We start from the raw sequence: 14,953 nt of genomic DNA on the forward strand, positions 1-14,953 counted from the left end.
CAGGCCTGAAGCCGGACTGGAATGGGTCAAGGTAACTAGTTTCCTCCAAGGTCCGCTGAAGCTGGGAGGCCACCACCTTCTCGACAACCTTCCCCACAAAGGGGAGGTTGGAGACTGGACGATAATTGTTGAGAACGGCTGGATCCAAAGATGGTTTCTTCAGGAGGGGTCTCACCACCGCCGCTTTAAGTGCGGAGGGGAAGAGTCCCTCCCGAAGGGAGGCAGTAACAACCACCTGGATCCAGCCCCGTGTCACCTCCCTGCTGTTGGCAACCAGCCAGGAGGGGCACGAGTCCAGTACACAGGTGGAGGCATTCACAGCTGTCATGGCCTTGTCCACATCCCCAGGGGCAACATTCTGAAACTCAACCCAGCAATGGTCTGCCAGATTATCCTCCTGTGCCTCGGCTGGATCTGCAAAGTCGGAGTCCAAATCCGATCGAAACCGAGCAACTTTCTCCGCTAAGAACTGGACATAGTCCTCAGCCCTACCCTACAGGGGGTCCCCCGTATCCCTCCTATTTAGGAGGGAGCGGGTTATCCTAAACAGGGCGGCTGGGCGCGACTCAGCGGACGCAATCAAGGTGGCGATGTACGATCTTTTTGTTGTCCTAAGTGCCCTGATATACTCCTAATCCCTAAACCTAACCCCCCTAAACCTAATCCTAAACCTAACCCTAACCCTTAACCTAACGCTAAACTAATCCTAACCCTTAACCTAACCCTAACCCTTAACCTAACCCTAACCCTAACCCTAACACTAACCCTTACCTTAACTTGAATCGGCTTGCTTTCAAAGTGCTATTTAAAGTGCCCTTCTTTCTCCGCACTCACTGTTGTCGGCCTGCTGATGAAGTCAGCGACGCGATTTAATCGGGCACGCTTTAGTCTAGCGTGGTTTTGTCGTGCCACAACAAGAAATATATCCAGAAAGTTTCCAAATTTCTGCAGAAAATCTAAATGTTGAACCATAACTAAATCATGGAAGAAATAAAATATAGAATTCTTCTGTCTGATTGAACTTTTTGATCTTATAATTTCAAGATCAATATACGACCGATATGCTGAAACTTAAAAAAACACCACCCTAGAGCACATCTAGGGTTTGAAGTTTGAGCATTATGACTGAATACTCATATTATGTCTACAAATTCGTTTTGAATCTAGTATGTCCACCCATTCTTCAGGTCAATGATTTCCAGATAGACTAGAATTACAATTTCCAGTATCTCTAGGTTAAAACCCAGTCATATTTAGATAGCATGAAGTTGGCAAAGACAGCATAGTACATACCTTTTCCATTCAATTCCAGGTAAAACCATCTGTTGAAACTTGAACACTGTAACATAATTACAACCTAGTATTATTTTAAATGAGGCATACACAACCTTAATATATTGGCTTTGAAAATTTGCTATTCTCTCACAAATATAGTGAAGAAAATGTTAGATTAGAAACCACACCCTTGGTCTCAAGAGGCTAAAATAAGCCTGGTTAAAAAAGCTTTCCTTAGACAAAACCACAAGTTTCACTGTATTTTGAAGTCACTGAATGAATGCTCCAGTTGTCTTTCTTCTAGCAAAGGTAATTCATAAAAACTATAGCTATGAGACTGAAACAAAGGAAACAGTGCAATCCTATACTTGGATCATCAAAGAAAGAGTCAGTGGTGGCACTAAGTCTTTAGTTAAAATATGCTCAGTAGCCTATATCTTCCTGTTGAGTTTGTAAGTTACATGTAGCTCAAGGCACTTTTTGCAGGCTTGCCACCCAGGTGAAAAGGAAATAACCTCACCTAGTTCTTCAGAAGCAAAGAAAACTTCAAAAGTGCACATTCGAAACCCCACCTTACGCTGCTGAGTCAATCAGCCAAAAAAAAAAAAAAAAAAGCAATGATACAAAAGATACATGGGCTAAAACTGCAATTAAAGTTTAACTTTTCTCCTCCTGAAATCCCAGTGAACCACTTCCCCAAATATTTATTAAATACTGATTTGCACCACACTAAATTGTAAACTAACCAAACACAGTTTGCTGAGTGATGTGATGTGAATGCTGAGCCTAGGGCTGAGTATTGTATAAACACAGATAGTTGCATTAATTCGGTAAACCACAGTTAAATTAACCTTGCCTATAAAGGTATCTGCACGGGCACAACCCAGTTAATTGTGAGATGAGAGACTTCTTCTTTCTGCAATCTTAATGTGTTGGGGCAGGTTTACGTTCACATGACATACCAAGGAACAAACTAGCCAAACCCTATTTTAACCTAGCTTGCTGTAAAAAGCCCGGACTATATAGTTATTTACGGTGCAGCAGGATGTTGTGCAAAACCAGAGAACGAAGCAGGGCTCCATAGTTAAATAGCCCTTGGTTGCCAAAAGCCTCGATAAAATTGAGAAACATTTGAATTACAGGTCAGACTGCGACTGGAGCTACCGAAGAAAAGCCCACCGCGGACTTTGCCCAGGTCCGGCTCGCGGCTCGCCATTAAATTCTCCTGGCTAGCCGTGAAGAGCGGCCGGGCGGCACTTGTGGCCGCTCTGATCCCTCCGCGCCGCAGAGGGAAGCAGCGAGCCGGCGTTCCGACGAGAGCTCGAGCTTCCTTTCCCTTCCCGCCACTGCTCGTCTGTCGTTAGTATCCGCCGCCGGGCTGGGAAGGGAAGAGAAGGCGAAAAGAAGAGCAGAGAGAGAGAGAGACAAGGGGGTCGGGTCGCTGCACAGCCAGGACCGCGGGGCGAGGGAGGGGCCAGCAAGGCCGACGACTAGTCGGCTGAGGCCTGGTCTGAAAGCGAGCCGACCTTCCAGCGACAGCAGGCCGAGGCCGCCCGTCGCCTCTTCGCCGGGGGAAGAAAGTAGGTAAGCGCCGGGTCTGTTCGGGCCTTGCGGGCCGCAGCTGACCAAGTCCAGCGCGGAACGGAGCGGAGCGGAGCCTGGGGAGGAGGAGGCCCGTCATGAGAGAGCATCCTTCTCTCCTCTTTGCTTTTTCGAGGCCTGGCCGGGCGGGACAAGAGGCTCTCTGCCTTCCCAGCCGCCTGGTCGTGGAGTGGGCGAGGGAAGCGCGTCTTGGGCGGCGGTGTGTGTGCTCTGCGGATGGCCTCTTAACCCCGTTGGGCGGAGGGAAGAGAAGCAGGTTTCTCGTCGCCGTCGTTTCCAACAGTTGAGGCTTCTAAGCCGCCTTCGTGATCGTCGCCGGGGAACTGCGAGGTGGGAATCGGTGCCTGATTCACTGTTAATTGGGGTGCAAAAGGGAGACGCAACCCTGCAGCTCTCCTGGCCCTTTGGTGTAGGGAGAGGCGAGCATTGTTAGCTATGTCAGCCAGATCCAGGAAAACTTTATTTGCCTATTGGCCCCCGTCTCTCCGTCTTTAGGGAAGGAGAGACTTTGTTCAATCCGGAAATGTTAGGTTTAAAATATATACATATACATGCGGCCTTAAAAACTGAAAGGCAAAGAGATTCTCGTTAGGTTTGTTCGTCCAGTTTAGTGTTGCTTTAGAAATGAAAAGTTATTTGCCTTTCTCTTGCAAAACTATTGAGCAGAGAGGCCCAGTTTAGGTAAACATATCTACATCGATAAAAGTAGCACATCTTAATTGCTAGATACGTTTCATAAATGTTCTAGGCCTGGGATTATGTTTAAATATTTAAGCGTAGTACTAGTTGTTGTTCATGTTACGAGTGATTTACTATATAAGTTATTCCCGGTGGGTGCTCTCTTCAGTTAATTGGTTTGACTTACTGGTGTGGGTATTCATCGCACTCTAAAGCTAGATAATTGTGGCTTTCTAATGTTTATGAAAATGCATGCTTCTGGATTGGTTTTCATAGAGCTGAGATTTATTTTTTTCAGTTCCTGGTAAATGTATGAAGAATAGCAGAGGGAATAAAAGGCAATGTAGATTTTTGTTTGGAAATTGTAGGTCAAGGTCTTCACAAAATGCTTTGCTTAATGGAATTGCTTCTTTAAGTAAAGTTTAATGAATATGTTTCAAATCATACAGAAGTTACAAACATGGACTATAGACAAGCTGATTCTAAAAGCTGAGAAATGAATCTGTCTCTCTCCCTTAGAGAGAGTGGGGTAAGATCTGAGTAAGTCTTGATCAAATGAGTTCCTCTTTTTTAGTGGAAAAGCTGATAATAAAACTTTCCATGCTGATTAGTGGATGCAAAATAGAAGATTAAAAGTGTAAACTTTTCGTTCTGTTTCTAAAAATAAAACAGTGATAAAATATAAACAAAAGTATCTGACCATTTAAATTACATTTTCTGATAAAATGTCCTTGTAAACACATTCCAAGAAATGGTAAAATAAAGTTTGCTTTGATAAGATTTTATATGATATATGCTGCAGATAAGGCTAATGAATTATTGGATATATATGAAATTAATTAAATTCTAAATTTATTTGTAGGTACTAAGAAAATGGTAGAAAATTGAATAGGAATATTTTTCTATGTAAGAAATTAGTTGATGTAGTTTCTCTTCAATGAATCCTAATAACTTTCAACAAAGCACTATTGTTGCTTAATAACATAAATCAAATACTTTGATAACAGTTCTAAATGTTTGACAAATATAACGATCATAGAGTTTCTTAAATTTAGCTTATTTATTTTCTCTCAGTATTAGTGTTTCTTCTGTCTCTCTTTCTTGATGCCTGTCTGGTGACATTTGGGACAGCTTTTCATGGGGCTTGAAAGATGCACTTAGAATGGAGTATTGAGAAACCTTCCCTAGTATGGCTTTTTAGATATTGGCCATTGTTTCCACTAGCCTTGTAAATATTCATTGCAACTACATGCATTTTGGAAGTCACATAACAGCTTTCTATACATGCATGCCTACTGACTGTTTCAGTGTTAAAAGACTTAAGAGATTATATCATGTATTACTGTTAGTTACAGGCCAAAGACTTGTTCTGCAAAGTTATGTCAAGAATGCTCTACCTCCCTGAAATGTCTAGATTCCTAAGATAAAATGTTTGTTCAGGAGGGGAAGAATGCTTCTGATTCTGATATGATTGACACTTTTTAATATTGGTTTTTAAAATTGTATTCTTACTATAGTTTTATTTTAATAAAGGCTACTTAGATACTGTCTTAGTTCTATAGTTCTTTATAAATACTGGCATTTTAAGTAGTCATGAATTCATGAGGATCAGATTAATATCTGCAAAATTAAATAGCCTTTATTGTCATTATACAAAATAGATACAACAAAATTGGTTCACTAACACTATTTAAAACATATAGTTCCTAAGGTATATTTCTATTACAGCTTGTTCCCTTGAGAACAATTTCAATGCATTTCTTTAAATTGGAAGTCTTCTTACTAATCACACATGTATTTAAATCATATTGGAACTAGATTTTTAAAATATTTAATCAGCCTTAGTATGTACATTACTTAATATAATTATTTGCAATATATTGGAAGACAAATTAGATTTTCCACAATTGAAGTCTAACTGAATTTTCAGTGTCTTATATTTAAGACTGATTTAAGAAACCCATGATTGATTCTTAATAGAAAAACTTTAGGTGCTCATGATGATTTTATGAATGCTGTTTACTTGCAAATCAAAACTCTTAAATCATGTGGCAAGTAGCAGAATTTTGTTTGGCATTTTGCCAGAAATGTAGGAAGTTTAAGAAAGTAAAGAATACTGGTTTCCTTTTTCATTATTGCAATTTACATTGATTTATGTAGTCATATGTAGTCTGTATATCTCTAATTTTGTTTTAAAATGAAATGGTGTAATGCTTCTTTGCTATTTGTTTGAAATAATAGTAAATTTGATTGGTTGGTTTAGAAACTACAACAGTGTAGGTATATATTCCAGGATCAATTTCTATGTCATATTTCATGAAAAAATAGGTTCTGAAGTGTTAATAGTATGTTCTGGTCTTTTCATTGAATGGACACCTATTTTTTTAGATTAATTGAAGACCAGCCACAAATAATCTACTTTTAAAATTTCTATTCTAAGGGGAAATCCAGTAGTTAAAAGCACATCAAGATAAGTATCGTAAGATTTACAACTTGCTTTCAAAATAAAGCATCTTTATTTCAGGAAATATTTACAGAATAAATATTAAATCCATGACACTGTGATGAATTCAGTTATAGTTACTTTTCCTAACATTTAGGTAGTGTAAAATCAGGCAATATTGTGATTTAAATGCAGTATATAACACTTGAATCAGTATAGATTTTTAGGATCAAGTTGACAATTTTGTAATCAAATTCAATTATTTGGCAGAGAAGTGTTCCAATTACAGGTAGGATATCTGGAGGCCCTTTCACTCCCTTGTGCAAATAAATACTCTCTTGTTTTATCTAAACAACACCTGGTAGTTAACTGAATTCTGACACCTCTTTCCTGGTTTTGCTTGTAAGAAACAAAATTCCAATCATATTAGGGCTGCTTCATAAGGCTGGACTATAGTGTAAATTTGTGACTATCTTCTACACAACATTTTTCTAAAGTTACAGAAAGAATGGAACTTATACTGCTACATTTTGTTTGTTGACACAACTTAATTTGTATCACAGTGCTGACATAACCTTTCAAAATGCTGTAGTTTTTATATTAAATTATTTGTATATTAGTCATCCTTGCAAACAATCCCAATCTGATTTACAGATTCTTAAATCATTCCAAATTAAAGTAAATTGTTGAGATGTGCTGTGACACACATTTCTAATGCATTCTTACATATTTATATTATATATAAAAAGAAAAAAGCTTTACAGATAGTCCTTGCTTAATAACCCTAATTGGGACCAGAATTATGGTGGCTAAGTGATATTATTAGGTAAACAACATGTGAATGCACTGCTTAGCAATACCAGTTTCAGTAGTCCTGGTTGTTGTCATTAGCCAGGACCTCACGCTTCTCCTGCCCTGCCTCTCTAGTCTCCAATTCTCCTTATCTTCCTATCTCCCCCATCACTGCCCCATCACACTGCACTCTATCCTGCACCTTGGCAGTCTAGAGGTCAAAAAGATCAGAATAGTGCAAGCAGGCCAAACAGTGGTATTCTCTATGACACTTTAGGGAAGCAAAAATTGGAATTTGAAAAAGTAGGACAGAAAGAGTATTGACTCTTCTGAATTTTTAGTGGTAGCAAAGTCTTGTGAAACTGTCATGGACAGCCAAGGAAACAAACGAATGGATCATCACGCAGAGCAATCACAGCGGTCAAGGCACAAATTATCTTACTTTGACTGACTATGGAAGAAGAGGATGACAAATGGCATGGGGAATATACTGAATTATGATGATAGAAATAACATTGGAAGACATGAAGGACCAGGTTAGGGACATATCCTAATGAAGATTATCTATGTCATTGCTAAGAGTTGACACTGAGTTCATGGCATATAACCAGTGAGTTAAAGATTGATTTTAGGGTCATGACTATCTCACAGATGTTTTATTCAGTAAATTTTCAAATCTTTGAATAGAAATAACTCTTGCACCTGAGTTATAATACTGGCAATCTTGTATTCTAAATGTGGCAATTATGACAAATAACTTTTTTCCCATTTTTGTCTATACTGCTGTAGGCCTTTGTATTCCTCCCTAAATGTCTTACACCTGTACATTTATGGCTGTTGGCCATTAATAGTTAAACATTAGAATGTAGCTTATATAATAATATTATAAAGTATTAGACATCAGTTGTAGATAGTTTATTGATTAGAACCATTCCTTAGGTGGAGAAAATGAGGATATTTACATCTTATAAAATTGCTTCAGAATTGCTAAAGGATTAACTATCCAGAGATAGATTTGTCAATGTAGTATGGTAGCACTTTTATACTTTGCACAGCAGCAATTGCATTTATGGTGCCAATTATTGTGATATTATATTGGTAGGTACAGCTATTAGCTAGGGGCAATTGTTTGCCATAGGCAACCAAAATATTTTGTATCATTAGAATTCATGATTGCAAATGAAGTTTTGTCATGCATAATTTTCTTTTGAAACTAGTGCTTTTTGCAACTTATATGACTGGCTCCATGGTGTCTAGGGAAGCTAAACATGTGCTTTGCGAATCAGTTACAATGGGTGTTTTTGAAGCTATCCAATTTGGGCACATATACTTTAAAATAACAAAATATTGGAACAGTGTGGAATTTATGGCATCCTCTGTCATGAAAGACTCAAGCAGCCCTTTTGTGTGCTAAAATAGTATATAAATTCCATCTGCATTAAGTACAGAGCTGTTGCCTTATGTTCTCCTTCACCACCTCCACACTAAATATGAATTAAATAATTGTATAATGTCCACAATTTATAGAATAGTCTTTTTGTATTGCACTGTGAGCATTGGAATAATGTGCAGTTATAGAGACTTTACATTTGTATCCCCACCCCCACCCCAAAAGGTCTGTGATACTAAACATGCAAATAAGAAACATTCCTTTTCTTTATCATTTTCAGAATTGAAATATGCAGAAAATATTTTATATTACTAGCGGAAATTACATTTTCCCAGCTGTGAAGCAGTACAATTTATAAATGCAGATCCTTGACTTATGACCCCCATTAGGAATGGAATTTCCATTGCTAAGCAAGACAGTTGTTAAATGAGTCATGCATGATTTTTCCCTATGGTGGTTAAGTGAATCACTACAGCTGTTAAAATGAATTGCACGCTCTTTAAGCAAAACTGCCTCCCTCCCCTGCTGATTGTTCTTATGGGAAACCAGCTGGAACATTGCAAATGATGATCACACTAAGCCAGGATGCTGTAGCCACATGACTGTAGTGATGCTGCAGTAGTCATATATGTGCAAGGACCACGTGTAAGACTTTATTTATTTATTTATTTCAGTGCTGTTGTAACTTTCTAAAGAATTGTTTGTAAGTCGAAGACTACCTGTATTTGTAGTTCTGCTTCATGTTTTGAAAAGGGTTTTCAGACACCGTGGAATTGTTTTATGTACAGATATGTACATAAATTATTAGGTTATTAAAAAGTTGACTAAAGGTCACCTCACATTTTAAAGAACTTCTTCAATCAGCTTGCAATATGTGCATAAAATTTTCATTAGCAAAAGTATTTACTTACCAATAAAACTTTGTTCAATTATGTGAAGTGAATAAATTGTTCAAAGTTAACTTGTATTAATTCAGATAATATAAAAAATAATATATTTCCTTTTAATGTCACCTGTATTATAAAATCCTACAGTTCTTTTATTTTTAAAATGAGTTAAAGTGAGGATGGGGAGTATAACATAATAAAGTTGTGTTATAGTAGGCAATTGCTAGGTTTTTGCCATGTCACTCAAGATTTGAATGAAAGAGACTGACAAGCACATTGATTAGGTAAAAATATATTTTACTTTGTTGAATTGTTGAAATGGTTTAAAAGCACTCGATACAATTTCATATATTTAATTACCTTGTTGATTCAAGTTGAAGGAATAATTCAGTCAAATTGTCATTGAATTAAAGCTTCCCAGAGTCATATTAATAACATTTGTGTTATCTAGGTATTAATCCTTCAAAGAAGAGTAACATAAAAATTGTTACTGTTTGATTAATGAATATAATGAAAATATGTCAGCATGCTTGTGGAAATAGTTAATAGAAATACTTTAATGATTGGTATTTATATAGCTTGTGCAAAGGATGATAAATGCAAAATGGACATTGAGTGCATTGCCATTAATCTATGTAATGATAGTGTATTAATTATAATTATAATCCATGTATAAGTTCTTATTTGGTGTAGGCACCAAGTTAGAAACAGGGAGTTTGTGAATTTGAGTCCTGCCTTAGGCACAAAGCCAGGTCTGTGAATTTCAGTCCTGCCTTAAGCACAAAGCCAGGTGGGTGACCTTGAGCCAGGCACACTTTCTCAGCCCTGGAAAGGAGGCAGTGGCAAACCCCTTGCCAAGAAAATTGCAAGGATTTGTCCAGGCAGTCTATAGGAGTCAAGTCTTATTTGAAGGTATAAAAAAACAAGACACCCCCTCCCCCTTATTAATTCTGGTACGGTATTACACAAGAGGTACACTAATAATAGTAAACATGCATGCACACAGTGTATGATCAGGGATATATGAAAACCAATTTATGCAAGGATTCATGAAGCAAACTGTAATGTCCAGTTAGTTGAATTTTATGATTTAAATGGCCCCATATAGTTCTGATTCTATAAACTGCCTTTTTAATTCTATCATCATTATGCATATTATATATAACAAACCAAAGAAGTTGGTGTGATGGCATTTAAAATGGGACAGTTATTGAATAAAGTGACTTAAAACTTATACCTTATGCCTTTCTATAAGGGCTAAATGCTTTATTCTTATCATGTTGAACATTATTAGTATTCATTATTAACAATTAGGCAGATAATATATGAAAAAATCTTCTATTCTTCTTTATTGTGCATGATACTGATATCCCAGCATGTTTGTTTCGGGATCAAAGTTACTTGTTTTGGGTTTACATGTACTATTGAATGAAAAACAATGCAAGGAACTGTATCTTTGCCAATAGTGTCACATGATCACCATGAATACGATCATTGTGTCAGCATTGCCATCTGCCAGTTAACATTTAAATCTAGATTAGTAGCTGCTACTAGCTATTCAGTGGTATAATGTGTACATTTCGACCTTCAATGTCAGAACATTTCACCTTTAGGCATGTTTATAGTTTAATTACACCACGTGTCTTGGATGCATCCTAATTTGGAAATTTTCTAATAGAAATAATTAGCCATGAATTCATAGATTGAAGGTAATATCCTTCATGATTTAAAAAAATAACCGAGCATATTCAGTTCAATGTTAAATTGATCATAAATTCTTTTTAGGCAAATATTATCAATTGTATTATGTTTGAAAATAAAAAAGCATGGTATAATCTCAATCTCTTAATGATGACTTTGGGCTTTCACATATTTTATTAAATCTCCCAATTCACCTGGGCAGGAGGCAGGGCCAAGATCTGTGGGTACCTCGCCAGGCCCAAAGGACCCAGTGGCGTGAGTTGGGCGGGAAAGATAGATGGGCAGGGACAGTTGCAGTGTCCCTGTGGTTGGTTGTAAGGACAGGGCACTACAGTGACCATAATGTTGAGTACACATTGTGTAGGTAGTCCTTGACTTAAACCATAATTGGGTCGAGATTTTTTGTTGCTAAGCAAGGTGGTTGTTAAGTGAGTTACATCCTATTTTATATCTTTTTTGCCTTGGTTGTTAAGTGACACTGTAGTTGTTAAATGAATCATATGGTTGTTTAGCTGATCTATCTTCCCCGATTGACTTCCCTTGTTGGAAGCCGGCTGGGAAGGTAATGAATGGTGATCATGTGACCTTAAGATACAACCATCATACAAAGCTAAATGCAGTCATTCTTTAGGAAAAGTGCACTTTAATTTTTAATCTTTGATTGAAAGAAACTAGTGGATAGTACGGTCCTGTATGTGTATTCTCTTAAATGTGTTCATGTCTCCACTCCTAAGTAATAAACAGCAGCCTTAATTTAAAAGAAAGAAGGTATAAATTCCTTTCCTTCTGAACAAAGTTCAGCTGCAGAAGTTCTAGAATCACGACTTCAGGGAAAGTGGGAATTTGGGTAGGTGTCTGTGAAATTATGTTACTTTTGTTAGAATAAACCTTTTCTTGGTATTTTTAAGTATTTTTCATCTGTTAAATTATTGGTGATTATGAGATGTGTTAAAACTGCAAAGTTAATTCTTCTTAACGTATCAATATTATTTATAGCACACAGCAGATCTACCTTTCTGAAAATAAGCAGGCTTTGAAGGTTTTATGTCACCAAGAAAAGCTACGTGAAGTTTGATATTAGCTATCTCTTGGTGTAAGATGGGGGATATAAAATGATTAAATACCTACTTAGTATGTATGTCAAGAGTTCATTGAGTTTTGTACTTTTTAGCTTTCCCAATGATTGGTCACTCCTGACTTGCCTCCTGGATGAAATCATACTCAAAACATTATAGCCTGCAGGCAGGACTTGCTTTAAATTTTAATTGGAGAACTGGACAGGAAACAACTTTACCTTAACGCTTCCTTTTCAAAATTGCTCTACATATGACAAAGTAGTAGTTAAGATTTGAGTATTAGCCAAAACAGCCATCCACTGTTTGAATATGATTAACATTTAGACTCTTGTATATGTTTATTTTTTAGAAACTTTTTAATTAATTGTGTATCTCATACTAGTAGTCCAGTTGCTTAGCAACTGTTCAAAATGCTGAATGAATGTTTACTTATGCCTAGTTTTTGTAGTTGCAGCTTGTATTGCCATCACAATCAACATTTGAGTGCTTGACAGCCACTTATAACTCAGGGATGCTTCGACTTCCCCTTTCCACCTATCTTCCCTCACCCCCACCTTCATCTTTGCCCTTTTTGCCTTCCTGTATAGCAGAAACCCTTGGCAGCAGCCCTCAGCTGGTTGCCATTGCTTTACAGAAAACCTCTGGAAAGCTTCTGAGATCTTCTGAAGCATCATAAAAATTGGAGGATGGTACAATCAGATTTGCGAAGGAGGCCTGGTGCAGCCAACAGTTGCCTTAGGATAGGGTTGGGCTGGCCTCAGCAGCAGAAGGCAGCTATGGTCAGCTGGACATAGCGGGACCTTGGAGTGCAGGGTAGTGGAGGCGATGGGACCATTGCTCTGTGATACTGGTGTACCTGACCATGGCATGGAGCTTGAGACAGCACTCCTTGGCAGAGGTGCCACTAGGGGTGAAGCTGAGGTTCAGTAGCAGACAGCTGAAACTGAAGACTCCAGGCCTTACTTCAGTCCCAGCACGGCTGCTGATGTTGAAAAGTAGAGTTGTGCAGGGTGTTATTTAACTTTCCTATATTCATAAATATCACATAGCTCCTAATTCTTCTTATCTGTTTCCCTTTTCCATAAAATAGATTTAAGGAGATATATTTTATAGCTTCTTGAATATTATGCACCTCTGTGCATGTTTTTGATTTGGCACTTCTCACCTGCTGACAAAAAATGACAGGTGTTTGCTAAGTAGGTTTCTTTTTATTCTGTCATTCATAAAAACAAGGAATATAAAACTAGTTGCTTAATAATTAATGAAAAATATTTTCAAATAATCAATGTCTGTGGTATTGGCATGTCTCATAGTATTTGAGAAATAGTAACAGATGATTTGGAACAGGTATTTTTCCAGGATTAAAAATATTGCTTTAATTATATTATCTAATTAGAATATTTTAATATTCATTTTGCTATGTATTCAATAATCTAATGTTATGAACCCCTATCTTCTAATGTTCAAGAATGCTTTTCTGCATTTCAAATATCTCTGCTGGTCAATTTCTCATTTAGCCTTCATTTTAAATGATGTTTCTTAACATTTAATTGTTTACATTTGTTTCCAATAATTATTTAAATTGCTCTATGAACGGGGCAGCCCACCAAACCTACGGTAATTCCTCTGGAAATGTTCGAATTCCACCTCAAAAAGTTCCCAGCCAGCCTTAACTATGTTGGTTGAGATTAGTGAGGGATAGCTAGGCAATTATGTTTTTCTTTCTGACTACATTTCATGGGGCTGCTATGTAACCTTAGCTTCACCAAGCTTTTTTTGTAAACAGCCCCTTAGCTTTTTTAAAGAAAAGGCTGTTTTGTTCCTTTTTGTCCAACAGATTCCTCTGGAAGCCCAGTCATAAAGTAACTTAAGGGATTAATTATTAAATAGCACTTTCACCTACTTGGATGCGGAAAAACTAATTAAATAAATTCAGGTTAAACTTGATTCCTGTGCCGATAACCTTACAAATAATCTATCTTTTCGGCAACAATATGGAAGTGACTTTCCATTGCCTTCTCCCAGGATGTCTTTTTTGACTTATCAGTCATGCCTCCAGACATGGTATTCTTTGGAACTGTCTTGCTCAGCTGCTAATGAAGCCTGATCTTGCTCAGTTTCTAAAGCAGATACGTTTTGGGCAGTAGCTACCACCTGTATATTTTATAAAATTAAAAAAGAAAACTGCAAAAATTGTGTGGAAGAGTTCTATACCAGCTGTCCCCAACCTTTGGGGTTTCAAAGACTGGTTCCATGGAGGGTAGTTTTTCTGTGGGTCAGGGAATACATGGTTTTGCTCATTGCTTGTATCTTGTGCATATATGGATTGGGCCTTGCTTGCTTGCATGGTCCAGTTCCTGGCAGGCTACAGACTGGTGCTGGTCTGCAGTCCAGGGGTTGGGGATCCTGTTGTGTAAAGATAATATTTTGCATATTTAAGATGCTTCTGATCGGTAGTTTAAAATAAGTGGTTTTTTTGAAAGTTTATTGCCCAAAATATTAATAAAAGTCACAATCGGTTTTGTAACTGTAAGATATTAATTTGAAAATTAATTAATTTGGGAAGGATAAATTATAATTTTATAGAGAATGCTAACTTCTGCAGAACTAAAGTTATGCTGTTATACTCTATGCATTTACTTCAGTGTTCTGCTTTAATTTGGAGCTGAAAATCTCAGGCTCAATTCTAACAAATGTTATGATGTCCACTTTTTGTATCCAGATGTTATATGCTTTCTTTACTACTCTTAACTCTCTTCTTAATTTTCAGATAAAAGAAGACTTCTAGAAGAAAAGACCCTTGTCGTTTGCAAGCATGCCATTTCCCTTTGGCAAATCACACAAGTCTCCTGCAGACATAGTGAAGAATTTGAAAGAAAGCATGGCAGTTCTAGAAAAACAAGATATTTCTGACAAGAAGGTAGAAAAGGTAACATTTACATTTACTTTTTATGAACCTGTCCTGGAGGAATTGTTTAACAGTACAAATTTTCCCAAGCATTTTTGTTAATCCTCAGCAGCAGAATCTGTTGTTTTATTTTTGGCAAATAATGATTACTGCCTTTGTAGCAGCTTTTCTGGACATTACGTGGGAAATGTATTGCTGTTC

At 37.3% G+C, this 14,953-nt stretch overlaps 1 protein-coding gene across 3 annotated transcripts in view; it reads left to right on the forward strand.

Moving 5' to 3' along the window:
• The first annotated feature begins 2,659 nt into the window (after nt 1-2,659).
• CAB39 (calcium binding protein 39) overlaps nt 2,660-14,953 on the forward strand; it is a 34,986-nt gene continuing 22,692 nt past the window's right edge. Inside the window, exons 1-2 of one of the 3 annotated variants that reach the window (XM_014068594.2) lie at nt 2,660-2,859; nt 14,615-14,773. In XM_014068594.2, coding sequence (XP_013924069.1) covers nt 14,660-14,773 — 114 coding nt within the window. In that variant the 5' untranslated portion in view covers nt 2,660-2,859; nt 14,615-14,659. Of the gene's footprint in view, nt 2,860-3,186; nt 3,208-14,614; nt 14,774-14,953 lie in introns of those variants that run through there. The other 2 variants (XM_014068602.2, XM_087725510.1) reach the window with 2 other exon arrangements.

Source organism: Thamnophis sirtalis, unplaced genomic scaffold (genome assembly GCF_051295495.1).
Source record: "Thamnophis sirtalis isolate CommonGarterSnake01/CBP01778 unplaced genomic scaffold, rThaSir2_p1.2 scaffold_11, whole genome shotgun sequence".
NCBI lineage: Eukaryota > Metazoa > Chordata > Lepidosauria > Squamata > Natricidae > Thamnophis > Thamnophis sirtalis.